Here is a 17,742-nt window from a genome sequence, read left to right on the forward strand (position 1 = left end):
TTTATAAAATTGCAATTTTTTACCATTAAATTGCAATAATTTTTCGTCATTTAGTCGATTTATGCCGATTTTAAACATTCAACAAAATGAGCTCCATGTGTCAGAAAGATAGGGAATATGCAATGCAATGAAAAATTGCAACTTATTTCAATTTTATTGCAATAAGTCTCAATAAATGGGGCCCCTTCAAATAGAAACTAGGCCAAATACACAACACTTAGTGGAATTGAAAAATGTTTACTACGTAATTGATACTTATTGCGATCCGTGCTACTTGGAAACTTGCCTAGACAGACAGACAGTCAACCATTATCCTTTAGGCTGGGGTTAAGAATTTTTTACTGGTCCTTGACGAGATCTTTGATCAGTCACTCTTCCTTGAATTCAAGGAAGAGTGACTTTCGCTGTATTATACAGGATGATAGTTTCGTTAGACTCAAGTTATTTTCTCCTACGAAACAATCCTTTTTATATCTTACTCTATAATATATCCATAAGTTCATATGAGTAACGCGTATTGCATAACGTCTGAGGCGCAAACCGCTTCCAGGGATTGGACCGCGAAGTGGTTGGGGTCCCTTTGTTAAAAATGTAACATCATTCATTTCCAATAAAATACGTGGGTAAGACTCAAAGGAACTGAATTTCTAACTTACCTTACTACCGAAAATTAGGCAGAGGAGAAGTGTAACTGTGAGCTGGGTGTGACAGAAAAAAATTATGTACAAAAGATCCGGGTTGGCGGGTGACTGCAAAAATAACCTGCGAAATAGGAAAGAAGTACAAATAAGAAACTCCAAAGGCTATACATTAACATGAACACACTTAAGGGAGTATCCTGCCGTGCTATACGGAAGAACGTCGTATGAACATTCGAGAGTTGCCAAATTTCCTCCGATGAAATGTTTATTTTTGAGGATAGTTATGAATATTTTTTTTCGAAATTTTCAGACACTTTAAATCAAATTACAAACAAAATTATCTGAAAAATTAGAAGCAAAATATTCACATATTTTCCTGAAAATTTAGTGACTTTTTAAAGGAAATTTGGCAACGCCTGAAAGTTCATACGGAGTTTTCCCTTTGCATGAAAGTATTGAACGATAGTCTTACTACATCCTGTCTGGAGCTTTTTCATCGAGTCAGTATAACCACAAGACTGACCGCGGTCCGTCGTCCATCGACCGTGCGGTGATAAAGTTTAAGGTAATGTGAGAACTTGGAAACATATTCGTAGGTTTACTATGGAGTACGCGCGGCAAAGTTGTAAGTACGGAATCATTTGTGTCATTTACGGTCCAGCACAGCAAGGAGTTTGATAAGAACTGTTTGTCAGCCCACTTTATTGAGCCCCCACCCTCGTGTTCGCAGTTTTACAAACAAGGCACTCCACTCTCAAAATAACGACGGGGGAGGTTGCCAAATTTTTGGCATAATGTGCATTTTTTACAATGAGTTATGCGAGGAAAGTTTCGGCTGTCTTGACTGTTATATTTGGACTTTGAAAAACGTTATGAAATCTATGAGATTACAAATGGTGAGACCGGATAAGCTCTTCTTTGAGACAAGTTAGGAGAAAGTTCAGTATAAAAATTAACATCAAGATTTTGTTACTTCTAAAAGTAGTTTTCATCATATCGTCGCTCCGCTAGCATAAGGGTGTATCTTGATCTCCGCATGAGCCCCAGAAAGAATAGTTTTATTTGTAAAACAGGGGTCACGTGGAAATTGAGACACGCCCATTCGTTGGAGGCGCAAAGATACGCAAACGACGTAAAAAATATTAAAGATTAAGCATATATTTTTTTTTGCATAAAATAAAATTGTCGAAAAAAGTAATAGGACATTTTTCCACAGTGGCAAAAAAAGTTTTTTCTAACAGGAACATTTTGACAATTGTTTGTTCCTAGAAATTCTCCTCCTCGAAGTTGCTTTTTATCACCAATATTGCTGGTGGACATTAGCTGAAATAAGACGTTATAGAAATCTGATATTATTAGTCCTAAAAATAAAATACTTCTCATGAAAAGTGATTAGGACATACATAAAGTGTAAAGGAGAAATCATAAATAATGTGCTTTCCCACAAAATGCATTCGCATGACAGGTAGTTGTGATAGTGACTTAGTTCTGTTCTGTAGGATATCTTAGTAGGTATTCTTTTACAGTTTTTTAGTAGGATTTCCTCTTTGAAATTTACGACTTTTTTATTGCTTTTTAATAGCCGACTCTACAAAGGAAGTGCTAATTTCGCGCACGATTCGACTGGGGTGGAGACGGGGGATAAAGCCGAACAATGCGGGTGCAAGCGAAGGGAAGGAACTTACATGGAGACGTTGAGAAAGACGGAAAGAAGGAATTCGTTGTAAATTGCCATGGAAATAAATCGACTCTCGTTGAATTCCGAGGGCGCTTTCCTGACGACTATGCACAGTCGGATTCCCCAGATTAAGAACATTACTTCCACTGCAACAGATACAAAATATACATTGAGATCCTCTTCCGAGACCCCGATCCCCGACTGGAAATGTCTCCGATCCGCCACGCCGAGGAATCGTTACCTTGAGCCACCCTCGCACAGACAGCGCGTGACGCGACATTGCCGACGCGCCAAGCTAAATTTGATGAAGTTCGTGTTTAGGTGGAAACTACTGATTGTGAGTGAACTGAACACGAGGATACCCTTGGTTCATGAATTGAAGAATTAATTATTGGAGAAGATAAGACAAAATTATCTAATCTGCTAAAATACGTGTGTTTAAATGGGAAATACTGTCAGATGACGGCACTATAGGCGGTGCATTTTCTCACTTTTAAATCGATTTTTATACTACTTCCCATATCAGAGAAAAAGTATAAAAAACCACTGTAAAATCAGCTCTTTAAGCACTTTCAAATGAAGCAACAAAAAATATGTATGCAAATTCTTTGAATTGATTTTGGATTGACTTACACCTCGGAAACAAAAGGCTTATGACTTAGACCTACAAGATTTTCATTTGATGATTTGCACACATTGCATTTAATTCGTGATCCTACATTTGATGTTAGTTCACTCGCCAGGAAATGAAAGTTGAACTCTCAAAGTATCATTATGTCTTAATCAATATCATTCCCAAGTAGCGCAGATTGCAATAAGTAGCAATTATTGCATAGTAAAAATATTGCAATTCCACTGAGTGTTGTGTAAGTTGCCTAGCTCCTTTTGAAGGGGCCCCATTTATGGAAACTTATTGCAGTAAAATTGAAATAAGTTGCAATTTGTCATTGCATTGCATATTGCATATCTTTCTGATACATGAAGCTCATTTTATTGAGTGTTTAGAATCGGCATAAAGTGACTAAGTGATATAAAAATATTGAAATTTAATGGTAAAAAACATGCAACTTCCTTGAAATCAAATTGCAATTTAAATTAAATATTTCCGTTGCATTGTGCTACTTAGGTTTAGTATAATAATCCCGTCAACGTATTTTTCGATAAAATGTTTTTATTGAGTTATAGCCCGTCGATTTTCTCTAAGAAAAAAAAAAAAAGTTTTTCACCTACTGTACGCTCTCTTTGCATGGCGGTATGGGTCGTTAAGTTTTGTCACGCGGTTGATTCCGCGTCGCTTGTTGTCTGTGGAGCCGTGGCTTTACCTTACGCGTTGACAGCGAGCTGTGATTCGGCGAAATGTACCGACTGAAATGCAATGAGCGCGACTCAGAGAAATCAGTCATTTGAAAATGTTCGCTTAAAAGCGCGTAAAAAACAAACGTTTGACTATTCTACCAACGCGCGTCGTCATTATAGCTTCTCTGAAAAATGAAATGAAATGGATTGGATTTATATGTGGAGACTGAAGAGCAAACGTGTTTCCCGAAAAAATTAGTCATGGTTGGTTTCAAAAAAATGCCGCTTGATACACAACCTGTCATGCTGAAACCGCCGAATAAGCATTGAAACGTTGCTACATTTGCATTAAATAATGTTCATTCTTAAGAGAATGCTGAAAAGATTGATCTTGATTCTACACAATAGATGTCAAAAAAATGTAGCAAATGAAACAATGATAAAGCTGATTGGTTGGACTAAAAATTGTGCTGTTGAAGCCAGCACATTTTGTTGGTAATCTGACACACTTTCGTATTATTGATTCTGTTTAGTAAAAATGACCGACATGACTTAAGGTTGGACGAATCCAAAATGTTGCGTTAGATCAATCTAAAACTATAAAGGAGAGGCCCCAATTTTGTACCCAATGTTTCAGCGACTTCCCGAAGGCGGATTTCCTTGAAACTTTGTACGCATGTGCGGTTCGTGCTGAAGGGGTGCAATTCGTCGTCCGATTTTCGAAATTTTGATTCTAAGGGTTGAAAACACGCTAAAAAAGGGTGACCCGTGTGTTGGAGCGGTGTTCCGCGATGGATCGTCGTCGTTTGGTCGTCGTGGTTTCCCTTCTTTTATTGCGTCTCGATCAGCTGTTTTTTCTGTCTAATTTTGGAGATTCCGAACCGGAGCAGTGTTGCCGCAATCACGAAATCTGTAATCCTCCTAATATATAATTCCGTAAGCCCGATTTCCGTTTCGACATTGCGCCGCGACCGTCGTGCCCATACGGGCGTCGGAGGTGCCGGCGGGACCGTCCCGGTCCCGCGGGGTCGGGAAAAATGCGGGGATCGCGCGTCGGGCCCCGCGCCCCTCGCGCCCTCCGAAAGATCGCTTATCCCGTTCGTCCCACTGGGAGATGCGCGGTTTTTCGTTTTCCCGGTGCTGTTCGTTCTCGGTCAGCTGATGACTCGGCTGCCCGAGGCGTTCGTCGTCATGGATATTCGTCGTTTATGAAGAATTCCGATTTTTACTTTCTCGCTCCCATAGGGTAGAGAGGAAGTATTGTCATCCTCCAAAAAAAAAAAAAAAAAAAAGTTGAAATTTCATCATTTCTAGACGTTTTTAAGGTCCCAGGAGTAAAAATAACCATACTTGAAAAAATGTGTGTCCGTCCGTGTGGCGTCCCCCAAATCTGTCTACAGCGATATCTCAGAATCTATCTGTTCGATTTCATTCAAAATTGGCACAGGACACCATATCTATGGTCTCCTTATGCACGTCCAACGATTTTGAGGTACGCTAAAATTTGGGGGGGGCTACGCTCAATTGTCCATTTTTAGCAAAATCACACGGAAAGCTCATTTTGAAAGACTGTAAATTTTGAAAAAGTCTTTAATTCTTTAACAATGGGCATCAAGCACATCACCTGGGTCATTAATTTAAGTTCCAAAAAGATCTTTGGACTAAACTCAAAATTCAAGAGATTACGAGGCCCAAAAGTAGGCACTTTGCTCCGCGAAACAGCTCATTTTCAAGGACTGTAAATTTTAAAAAAATAAAAAAAATAAAAAAAAATGCCTTCAATTCTTCAAAAGTTGGCATAAGAGCACCACCTGGTTCATTAATTTAAGTTCCTACGAGGTCTTTGGACTAAACTAAAAATTGAAGGGTTACGCGTCATATAGCGAGGAGAGCACTTCGGTCACACGGAGAGCTCATGGACTGTAGATTTTGAAAAAATGTGCCTTTAATTCTTTGAAAGTTGGCTCAAAAGCACCATCTGAGTCATTAATTTAAGTTCCTAAAGGATTCATGGACTAATCTCATAATTGCAGAGGGGCCGATAGGAAACGCTCAATTCTCTGATAAATGAGTCGGAGCGCTTCTAGATAATAGCAGCAAACGCTTTGAGTCAGGTGAAACCTAGGAATTCAAATGCATTATATAATGCATCATATACTATTTCCAAAATTACTCCGTAGGTAATCACAAAGCAAAATTAGACAACTAATTAGATACATACTCACATTACAAAGGTACTATGAATCATCAAGCTAACGCCAAGAACTGACACTTAGATCTTTATTAAAAACTAATATGTTTGTTGTTAATGAATTTAGAATCCCGGCAGATTCCATCTTTTGCGGTTCCTTTTTACGAGGTACTAAGCACAAATATAATGTAATAATTCGGCACAAATATAACTGATTTAATGCTTGTTAATGAAGGAGGTTATAATAGTTATAACGTGACGTTTGTTGACTTGTCTCTGGTTGACGTTTGTCGATGGCGCTCTCTATTGTTTTCGCTTTAAGTTACGGGGATACGCGGTAAGGAGATGGCGCTCCTGGCGGGCGTGTCGTGAACCTTCCAGCAGGTAGATTCGCCCGCCAAATTTAAAATTTGGGAGATGCTAAGCGAAAACCGTTTAGTTTTAAGACTATTTGAACATCGAATAGTCATTCTACCCATTCAAGTAGATATTTGATGGCTTTTGACCGTGCTTAAGGAGAGATTATAATATAAAATCGTATCTGAAGTATGATGTCAATGAATCTAATGGATCCTAATGAATCGTAGAAAAGCTAAGATTTTTACGGATCGCCATCTTTGACAGGAGACTTAGTTAATCAATTACATATTTAATTGAAGATGCCTCATAAAATCAACAAGTCGAGTCCGAATATATGAATTCACCACATATCGCGAAGACATTTACAATGAAGTTCAATGGTTTGAATAAAAATTTCATAACTATTATCCTGTGATCAAAATTCCAATCAAACTTTATGATTTTGTAAAATTGGCAGTATTTTTCTAAATATTCCAGTAAAAGTGTCTATGCCGGCGCGAAGCGCCGGCTCGAGCGAGAAAGTCCCGTGCGGTCCCCGCACCAATTTGCTAAGCGGATGGGGGGGCGAAGCCCCCCAAATGCCGGCGCGTAGCGCCGGTACGCGGCGCGAAGCGCCGCGCATAAATTGGCCGGAGGCCAATTTTTCGTACAGTGCGCGTTGTCTTTTGAATTTTGTTAATATTTGTCGTGTATGAAGAATCCCGAATTTTTAGTAAAGTGTGCGTATTCGTTTTAATATTGGGAATGGATCGGAGTCGAAAACGTGGGCGTCCGGCGAAGCGTGGCAATGTTTCTCGCAATTTATCCGCGCGACGCAAAGTGCGACATGACGGCTATCTCAGTGAGATGGATAATGTACGACGTAGGGTGAACAGGGAAATAACCTCAATCTATTTCGGCAGAGCACTGATAATTTTATCGAAAATGATTATCCGGAAAATAATTTCGGACTTTAAATGCGAAGTGCCAGTATTGTGATGCCTTGCATTTCAAAAAAGAGGAGGTGAACGGCCATTTTAACAGATGTTGTCATAATGGTCTTCTCAGACTTGCCGAGCCTGGAATCAATGACCAACTTCGCGACCTGTTCTCCAAACCCATCTTCATGACTAACATTTTGAGGTACAACAGTTGTATGGCTTTTGCATCTCTGTCTGCTTCCAAAGCTCATATAATTTTGAACAAAATCTTCTGCCAACCAAATATCTGTATTAAGTCCTCATTGTGATCCAATGATTTATCCTTTGCTCTATATCCTCATGGCGAACCAGGCTGGGGTCCTAAAATGGAGCATAATGGACCACGCAAGCAGCCAAATCACAAACATGTAACCATGCTACAATTCGCGTGTACAGGCTTGCCATTAGGACAGCATTTTCCCATATTCACCAATCAAAGAAATTATTTCAACAATATATTGTAGATTTATATGTTCGTGTCGAAGGTGAGAGGCTTCATTATATTAGAGAGCATCAGTCCGAACTCAGAGTTGAACAGTATGCTGGGTTGCAAGATTTTGTTCTGAATAAAGCACGACTCGATAATATGAATGTTGGAAGAATTGTAGTTTTACCATCTTCTTTTGAAGGCAGCCCCCGTAATCTTATTCAAAGATATCAAGATGCCATGGCAATTGTCCGCGTGTATGGCAGACCAGACATTTTTTTGACAATGACGTGTAACCCGAAATGGTCGGAAATAACCGTTGCTTTAGCGCCAAAAGAAACTGCTGCAGATCGTCCAGATTTAGTTTCACGAGTTTTTCATTGCAAATTGGATCAATTACTAAGAGATGTATTAAAAGAAAATGTTCTGGGTAGAGTTGTTGCACATGTTTATGTAATTGAATTGCTAAAGCGTGGTCTCCCACATTGTCATTTGCTCTTAATTTATTAGCAGAAGATTTGGTTCAAAATTTAAAGTCGTAAATATGGATTGTTTCTCATGGAAGAGATGAATTAAGGACGGAAATTTTGAAACACCGCAATGGAGATACGTGGTTTCGCACTTCAGTCGGTGCGATACGGACATCCATCAAGTTTAAAAAAATGCATCAAGTCCCCGTCACCGCCGACCAACGCGTTTGTCGATCGAATCAACTACAGGTAGTATGAGCAGGGGGTCAAAACGCCTTCAATTTTTTGAACGCAATACGGACATCCGTCGAGGTTGTATAGTTGTATCAAGGCGCCGTAGCAAACGCGCCCCATTGTTTATCGTTACATACGAATATAAGTTGAGAGGGGCCAGTCATAATGCCTTCAATTTTATACATACATATTTTTGGGCAAAATGAGAGACGACGTTTCTTTATTTGCGACGTTGCAGACTTCCTTTGAAATTGTATTTCTCTTTCGAGAAGCTGGTCAACATAAAACTTAAATTTTCCGTGATTTTTCGTATTCGATAGCAGAAGATTTGGTTCAAAATTTAAAGTCGTAAATATGGATTGTTTCTCATGGAAGAGATGAATTAAGGACGGAAATTTTGAAACACCGCAATGGAGATACGTGGTTTCGCTCTTCAGTCGGTGCGATACGGAAATCCATCAAGTAGAAAAAATGCATCAAGTCCCCGTCACCGCCGACCAACGCGTTTGTCGATCGAATCAACTACAGGTAGTATGAGCAGGCGGTCAAAATGCTTTCAATTTTCTGTACGCAATACGGACATCCGTCGAGGTTGTATAGTTGAATCAAGGCGCCGTAGCAAACGCGTCCCATTGTTTATCGTTACAGACGAATATAAGTTGAGAGGGGCCAGTCATAATGCCTTCAATTTTATACATACATATTTTTGGGCAAAATGAGAGACGACGTTTCTCCATTTGCGACGTTGCAGACTTCCTTTGAAATTTTATTTTTCTTTCGAGAAGCTGGTCAACATAAAACTTAAATTCTCCATGATTTTTTGTATTCGATAGCAGAAGATTTGATTCAAAATTATATGGGCTTTGGAAGCAGACAGAGATGCAGAAGCCATACAACTGATGTATCTCAAAATGTTGGTCATGAAAATGGGTTTGGAGAAGAGGTCTCGAAGTTGGTCTTTGAATCCAGGCTCGGCAAGTCTGAGAAGACCATTATGACAACATCTGTTAAAATGGCCGTTCACCTCCTCTTTTTTGAAATGCAAGGCATCACAATACTAGCACTTTACATTTAAAAGTCCGAAATTATTTTCCGGATAATCATTTTCGATAAAATTATCAAAAATTAATAAATACATCTTCTTACAGCAGTTATTTATTTTTTAATTTCAAGACTGCTGGGTCTATAAATTACTACCATATTTACAAAATTGATACTCGCAAACATGTTTTTTGTTTTTGCTGATGGGTACAACAACAGCCCCCATATGTAAAAATATTTTGTAGCTTCTGAATAATTATATTAAAAAATATAAATATGGGCATAATAGGTATAGTAAAATATATTAATACAAAAGTTATTGTTATAACATGGTGTAATTTCATTAATGACGGTTTATCACCGTGCGAAGCACGGGTTGGTTGCTAGTACAAAATATGACGGAGTAAGGAAAAATTGGGGATCGAGGAATGCAATGTTGCGGGTTCAAGACACCATCTGGTTGTTGTGTCACATTTTCTTTTCAATTGAGTTTTGATCACTTGCCTTGAATTTTTCAGAAATACTGCGTTGACCGCAGAATTAGATTTTTGTTTAAAGATTCAAAGCAAAAATATAAGTAAATGAATAATACGCTGTAAGTTATAAATATTGATGGTGTAATTAGAGACACATGTATTTCAATTTAAATGTCACAGAGTCCGATCATCTTGATTCCACAAGATTTCACATGAGCTTCTTTTCAATGGTGGTTCTAAAGGTGCTCTCAGAACTTGAACATAGATGATGAAGTAGAATTTTCTGTATCAAACCAATTACTGTAAGTGAGAATTTTTGAACATTAAAATTGCGATAGCGGTAAGCTAGTTTCAGCATTGATAAGTCTCAAGCTTAAACACACATCGGTGTGAATTCGGTTAGACTTACGCAACAATATTGTACGTATTAAGGGTCGATCCGAAATTTCGACCTCACAACTCCCAGCTTTAGCATTTTACTGTGAGGCATCATTAAACTTGTCAAACTTCAAAGGCTCACTTCTCAGAGCTAAGCCGATGTGGGTTGGCCCCTGTCTGGTCCGATGAATTCGTTCCAATTAAACCGATGAGTAGAAAAAAACTGGTCGATTGAGGCGCGTATCCTTTAATTGGGCGCATTTGACAAAAGAATTCTATCTAATTGGAAATTCAGGAAAAGGACTTATGTGCAATAGTTCAGGACTAGTTACATAAGTTGGATGGGATACATACGCAATTGGAAGAGGACGGCGTGACTATATGTATGGTGTGGAGAGGGCAAGCTGAAACGAGGCACACACAAAAAAACCCGGATTTCAGCCAAAGCTAGACCCATTTATAGGATAGGAGCATTGAACTCTCCTGTGCAGATATACTCCTTTAGCGTAAAGGAATTCAAACTATAATTTTTCTCGACGTGGAGGTAACTAAAACGTCTATCTTCGTGGGTCATGGGGTCACATGCCCGAGGCGCGATCAGGCAGTATATGAGGCCTTATATGTAACAATGGCGGATGTGAAAAATTATCTTTTAGAAACACGCTTAAAAAACTGTTTTGTTCACACAAAAATTTGAATATGTTTGGCTCTGGCATAATGTACAGATCTCGAAGATCACATCTCAAATATTTTCTCAAAATTTCTCGATGCCAAAACAGTTTTTTGAATGTGTTTCGAAAATGTAATTTTTCACATCCGCTATTGTTACAGATAAGTCCTCATATGCAGATTTGGACCTCATTTAGCAGAAATGAACCAAGCCACGTCAGATATTGCAAACTTTAACTGGACAATTACATTTTTTACAAAAGAACGTTTGTGCGGATTCCTTTGAACATTTTAAAGAATTTGCTTTGTACTATGTAGAATATTCACTGAAATTTGCACACAAATCTGCACAACCGTTCTCGTATAAAACAATAAATTGTCTAATTACATTTGGCAATGGCTGATGTGGCTTATAGTTCCTTTCAACTTAACTCGGTTCAATTTTTAACTAATCGAGAAGCGTTTTTCTAATATCGTTTCGCCACTTCTACAATGCTTACAATCTTTAAACAAAGAAAAAAATTACGAAAATTTACTCCGAAGTTGAGAAGGATAACATATGGCACTCAGTTGAAAATTCAATCAAATTATCCTTCGCCAACCTGGTTACCAACGGTAACGGTATTACCTCCTTATAAATTTTCCTTTAACATTTTCTGTGCACGGAAAAAACTACTTTGTTACGGAAAAAAAAACATGTAATATTTAATACAAAAAACTACTCCGTAATCCACAATGGCCTGTCTTGACACGCACAATAATCTTGCCTCAGTGCCTCGAAGTCGTGTCATATCAACAAAGCTTCTTACGTTAAGTTAACGTAGATCCTGAAGATCAAGTATACGACAATAATGCTTTAAATGGTAACAAGATATTTTATCCTTGATTAACTGATAAAGTATTTTGAAATTTTTCTTTCCAATATTCTATTACCCGGAACATTTTTAAATAGTGGTCCTTACTTACATCAAAAGTAACGGGTCCGTATTCATCGAGCCAACGTTACGTTATTGTAGTCTTTTATCGATGTTACCCGTTTTCTTCTATCTTCATTTTTCTACTTCTGAATCCATTCCATGTCATGCAACGAGCTGTCAGCTAAAACCACTCTTCTTGAATTTCCATAGCTCACAGAGAGGATCGAAGAAATGTCCTGCACCTCTTCTTCTTTCGCTCTCTTTTTTCCTTGTTTCCGCCTCCTGTCTACATCCACTCCATATTCACCCCTTTCTGTCTCTCTAAATCCATTCCTTGAAATGAACCAAGTCCATCACCAAGCTTTGAATTCTCGCAGCTCAAATCAGCAAGTGGACCAAAAAAATGTCGTGTTTTTCCCCCATTTCACCCTGACACCTCCTCTCTCCGTACATCTCTTCCTTAAAATGCACCAAACTGTGTGAAACCAAGCTCTGATTTTCAGGAACCCGGCGAGTGGATTCATCGTAGCCCTCAAACACCTCGAAACACACTCAATGCGAGCATGATTCTCAGCGGAAATCGATGCAAAGCAGTACTGCCGTGCTGAGGAAGAACGCCGTATGAGCCTTCAGGCGTTGCCAAGTTTCATTCGATAAAAACCGAATTTACTGGAAAAATTTTGCATATTTATTTCCAACATTTTCAGACAATTTTGTACGCAATTAAATCTAAAATATCTGAAAATTTCAAGGGAAAATGCGCATAAATTTCGTCAAAAATACATGTTTTATCGAAGGAGATTTGGCAACTCTCGAATGTTCATACGGCGTTCTTCATTAGCACGGCGGAGTAACGCGCCGGGCTTTCAGGCCGGGTATTGCGCGACATTTTATGGATGAGAAAGAACATTGAAAAAGGTTTCACATCCCGGCAATGCACACACTCAACGCATGAATGTGGATATTGACGCCATAAATCAAACCCTCGCGGCCCCATATCTGCCCCGATATCGACTGTATTTCGGAGAGGAGCTCCACTCGATGCGATGGAGAGCGCTTCCGGGTCGACGACGACGTGGCGATGCACGAATGTTCGCAATCATTTCTTTTGAGATAGTGCCGCACTCGCGACAACTAGAGTACCTTTATAGACAGAGTATGGCCATTCGTATCTTTTTACTAGAGTACCTTTATAGACAGAGTATGGCCATTCGTATCTTTTTACTAGAGTACCTTTATAGACAGAGTATGGCCATTCGTATCTTTTTACTAGAGTACCTTTATAGACAGAGTATGGCCATTCGTATCTTTTTACTAGAGTACCTTTATAGACAGAGTATGGCCATTCGTATCTTTTTACTAGAGTACCTTTATAGACAGAGTATGGCCATTCGTATCTTTTTACTAGAGTACCTTTATAGACAGAGTATGGCCATTCGTATCTTTTTACTAGAGTACCTTTATAGACAGAGTATGGCCATTCGTATCTTTTTACTACAGGAAAACTGTTCCGCTTTTTGATTGGTCAACGAGTTTTTAGGCTTCATGATGCTCTTAGGGCCGTAAATAAACAAACAAGAATGCGGCTCACCGTAACATCGATGAGAAGCTAAATTTGACAAAAATGTCAATTATACATCAGTAACATTTTAAACTAGCATATCTACGAATAACACACGAAAAAACACGAAAACATTGTTAAATCGCCTTTCACCTTTATCACAGGAGGATGTAAGATGTGCATAACCTCAATCTTGCTTGCTGATAACAGCCATCTTGTTTGTTTACTTACGGCCCTAAGAGCATCGTGTCAGCCTATTCGCTCGCGACCAATGAAAAACCGGAACAGAAATGGCCATACTCTGTCTATAAAGGTACTCTAGCGACAACGGCAATGACACCGTGAATGTAGACCGTTTCAGACCTGTGTCACGAAGAGCTATCGGGATTTTTGATGGGTGTAGGTTTGTTCTCACCGGTTGCATCCGAAGATATTGCATTACCGTTCGGATCCTGTGCCAATACCTCCTTGATAGAGAATCCCTGACTATGCTGCCGTGATAGCGAAAGTCGTGAGTGCGAAATGGGCTCACTAGCGTCTGAGTGATACATTTTATTGAAAGAGGCCTTTGTTTAGTTGTTAAATTACCACCAATCATCCGGGAGAATCTAAGAAACACTGGAAAAAAAACACATTGGATCTTGAGTCCAAATTCTTGAAAACATTGACAAGAAAAAATACTCTTGATTCAATGATGTTACTCTTGATGTTTGCTTAGATCAAAAAGAAATCCGCTCAAATTAAGAGGCTTGGTTCTTGATTTAAGCTGAAATCCGATTGAATCAAGAGTATTTTTTCTTGTCGATGTTTTTAAGAGTCCGGACTCTAGACCCAATGTGTTTTTTTTTTTTTCCAGTGAAATGTTTGGATGATTAAAAGTCGACAATTTTACTTCAATTATATCAAGAGGGTATTATTCATTTAGATATTAGGCTAGTGTTAGGCGAGACAGTCGTAAGTGCTATTTTCTGCATGGTTTCGTAGTCGCATTTTGGACACGCAACAAACACATTTTCAGGTTACAAACAGGCAGGAGAGGGCTCTTTTAGCTATTTCAGTGATTTTGTCTAAAAGATATTGGACGAGTTTTGAAGGAAACTCGATTTCGAAAATTTGTGACTCGCGGTTTCTTCGCTACACTGAAAAAAAAAGTTACGTGCTGCATAGACATACCGTCCGTTCCGGGCTCCGTGGCCGAAAGTTCCGGGTGCTGGAGCTGCAGCTTCGATTGCTCCGTGTGCTACGCCCGGAACTTTCGGCCTCTGAGCCCGGGAAGCGGACGGTGTGTTTATATAGCGCGTCAGCACGGCTTCCATGGCCGTAGTCTTTCTTTTTTCAGTATATAATATCACGGCAGTAAGACCAAATTCATGTGAGAATGTGGTATTGTGCATTGCGGTATGAATTTAAACAAGACCACATGGGATCTTGGGCAAAATTGAAAATGTGAATTTTGATGTAGAAAAGTGAATTTTCTGCATCCACGGCTCTTTGACTTGAAGTTTTCAAATAAAATTCTCTCTTCTCTTAAGTTTTACTTTCGGGGAAAGGTCTGCGCTCGTTTTGTTTGATGATACAGAGTCTGCTTACCCTGACCTTACCCCGTCGCGAGCAACAAATGTATTTTAAAATGCAACCTTTTAATAATAAAAAGTTAATTTAGGAGAAGAGTTTGTTGAATTTATCAAGAGAAATGCACTAGGTTTACCCCCAAGTTAGTATTCATTTAATAAACTGCGAGGAAAGTTCTGAGAACAGAGGGAAGAGAGTAAACATTTTAGTGGTATTAACTCCCTTCTTTCCCACTCATTTCCTGCGTTTCTTACCCTCGATTTTGGATGCTTATCCTCGGCTTAAACTTACCATAATTCGCTCATCTTTCTGCATTTTTGCGAGGAATATGCATATTTTCTCCCCCGCAGTTTTCAACGCGCGATGCTTTTGTTAAAATCGGGCTTATAAACTTTCAAGATTTTTTTCCCCCATTGCGCGACCTCAGAAGTATACTTGAATTTGAAAAATTAATTTTAGAGGAACTCAGAGACACCATCTTACTTTCTGCGAAATTTTACTAAGGCCTACATGATTAAATGGAGATGTTGCATGTGTGAGGGATTTGCGATTTGACTATTGACTCTTATGTAAAAGTTCAGAAGAAACACGATGGTGCCACTGGTTTTCTCTGAAATCATCTCCCAAGCTCAAAAAAAGCTCTCAAAGTGAGGACAAAATGGAGGGGATATCCCACCCTACCCTGAGAGTCCACCTCTACATCAAAACGAACTCTCCATGCAAAGATAGGGAACAAATACATTCGCAGGGTTGCCACTTTATTTGGGGACTCTAAAACTGAAAACACGGCAACCCTGCTAATGTATTTGCTCCCCATCTTTGCATGGAGAGTTTGTTTTGATGTAGAGGTGGACTCTCAGGGTAGGGCGGGATATCCCCTCCATTTTGGCCTCACTTTGAGAGCTTTTTTTGAGCTTGGGAGATTATTTCAGAGAAAACCAGTGGCGCCATCGAGTTTCTCGCGAACTTTTACACAAGAAACAACGGTCAAATCGCAAATCCCTCACACATGCAACATCTCCATTGAAGACCCCTGATTCTCGAAGAAATATCAATATATTAGGGCGCGATTTCATGCATAGAGGGGAAGCTTGATGGATAGGGTTATTTGATGCTTACGCAAGGAAAATGAGTGGTCCCACCAGTCTGTGGAACAGAGATATGCTTTCAGATCTTCCGCTGTTCGACCAACGATCACCGTGGGAGGTGCTACCAATGTTCGAATCAAGAGGAGGATCGAAAAGGCCATTAGCATCATTCCTAGTCGTTTCAGGAGATCCATGTCCGTGATCTTCACAGCTTTCGCGGATCGCACCCGAAAAATCACAGATATTCTGGATGGAAAAGAAAACGGTACATTTAAAACTATTTAAAGAATTACAAATACACTGGGAAAAAAACACATTGGATCTAGAGTCCAGACTCTTGAAAACATAGACAAGAAAAAATACTCTTGATTCAATCAGATTTCAGCATAAATCAAGAACCGAGCCTCTTAATTTGAGCGGATTCCCTATTGATTTAAGCTTAAATCTGATTGAACCAAGAGTCCTTTTTCTTGTCGATGTTTTCAAGAGTTTGGACTCTAGATCCAACAACCCTTAGACCTACAAGATTTACATTTGATGATTTGCACACGTTGCATTTGATTCGTGATCCTACATTTGATGTTACACTGGGAAAAAACACATTGAATCTAGAGTCCAGACTCTTAAAAACATCGACAAGAAAAAATACTCTTGATTCAATCAGATTTAAGCTTAAATCAAGAACCAAGCCTCTTAATTAGAGCGGATTTCCTTTTGATTTAAGCTTAAATCTGATTGAATCAAGAGTCCTTTTTCTTGTCGATGTTTTCAAAAGTCTGGACTCTAGATCCAATGTGTTTTTTTTCCCCAGTGTAAAAGTATTGATGGAAAAAGTGAAAAATTGTAATGGTTATAGCATCGACAATTAATATAATTATTACTCGGCAACCCTTCAATAAATTTAAAAGTCCAAGGAAAAGTATACATCTTTACAAATCTTCATCTTCATCATCATTCTTCATCTTTCATCTTTATCGATGGCTAAAATGCAAAACCACGTATATCATTGTGGCGTCCCAAAATTTTCGCTCCTGGTTTAATTTTATTCAGAGAAACAAGCCGAATTTATGGCTTACACAGGGAAGAAAAATCATGGATGTTTTAAAAAAATTTCGTTGTCTTGTTTAACAAAAAGAAATGAAGTGTGGAAGATACGTGGTTTCGCACTTTGACCATCAATATTCTTATTTATGACTTATCTTTATGGCCAAACTTGTAAAGGTGCCTCTATTAAAAATGAGAAAAAAACTACCACCACAACCTCTTTTTCGTAATTTCTTTTGTTTTACTAGTAGAATACAAATGCTCTGGTTTCTGGAGACCCAAGTTAAAACTTCAATGGTGTTTACAGCAGCGGAGATAAATGAATTTCGCAAAACCCCGCAGGGTTTTGCCGTTTTCAAAAGACCTGGTTTGAATCAAAACAATTGAAAAACGCTATGCTCCTGAGCTCTGTAAAAGGCATGGCCGCAGGCGTGCCTTTTCCTTTGATAAATTGCTGACTGCTAAATCTCACAAACACTCTCAATAATTTGCCCGTCTTTATTTTTCACTCCCCTCTTCTGACTTCTTGAAAAATAATTGTGACCGTCCGTGGTAAAAGGGGCTGCGGCACCAAATGACTTAAAATTAAGCCATTGGTATCCTTACTTAGAGACATTTTTTTAAGCACATGCCGAAAAAATTCAAGGCAAATCGGAGTTTATCAGTAATTTAGGTAGATGTTCATAATGAAGATGTTAATAAAGATGTACCTTCTTGTCATGTAAAATTGTGTGTCTTAA

General features: G+C 38.9%; 1 protein-coding gene across 2 annotated transcripts in view; it reads right to left on the reverse strand.

The window, feature by feature from the left end:
* LOC109042210 (metabotropic glycine receptor) overlaps positions 1-17,742 on the reverse strand; it is a 437,874-nt gene that overhangs the window by 7,452 nt on the left and 412,680 nt on the right. For both annotated transcript variants that reach the window (XM_072300307.1, XM_072300308.1), the window contains exons 11-13: positions 15,990-16,204; positions 2,327-2,465; positions 657-762 (exon numbers count right to left, since the gene is read on the reverse strand). In XM_072300307.1, coding sequence (XP_072156408.1) covers positions 657-762; positions 2,327-2,465; positions 15,990-16,204 — 460 coding nt within the window. The remainder of the gene's footprint in view (positions 1-656; positions 763-2,326; positions 2,466-15,989; positions 16,205-17,742) is intronic.

The sequence above is a fragment of the Bemisia tabaci genome, chromosome 5 (assembly GCF_918797505.1).
Source record: "Bemisia tabaci chromosome 5, PGI_BMITA_v3".
Lineage (NCBI taxonomy): Eukaryota > Metazoa > Arthropoda > Insecta > Hemiptera > Aleyrodidae > Bemisia > Bemisia tabaci.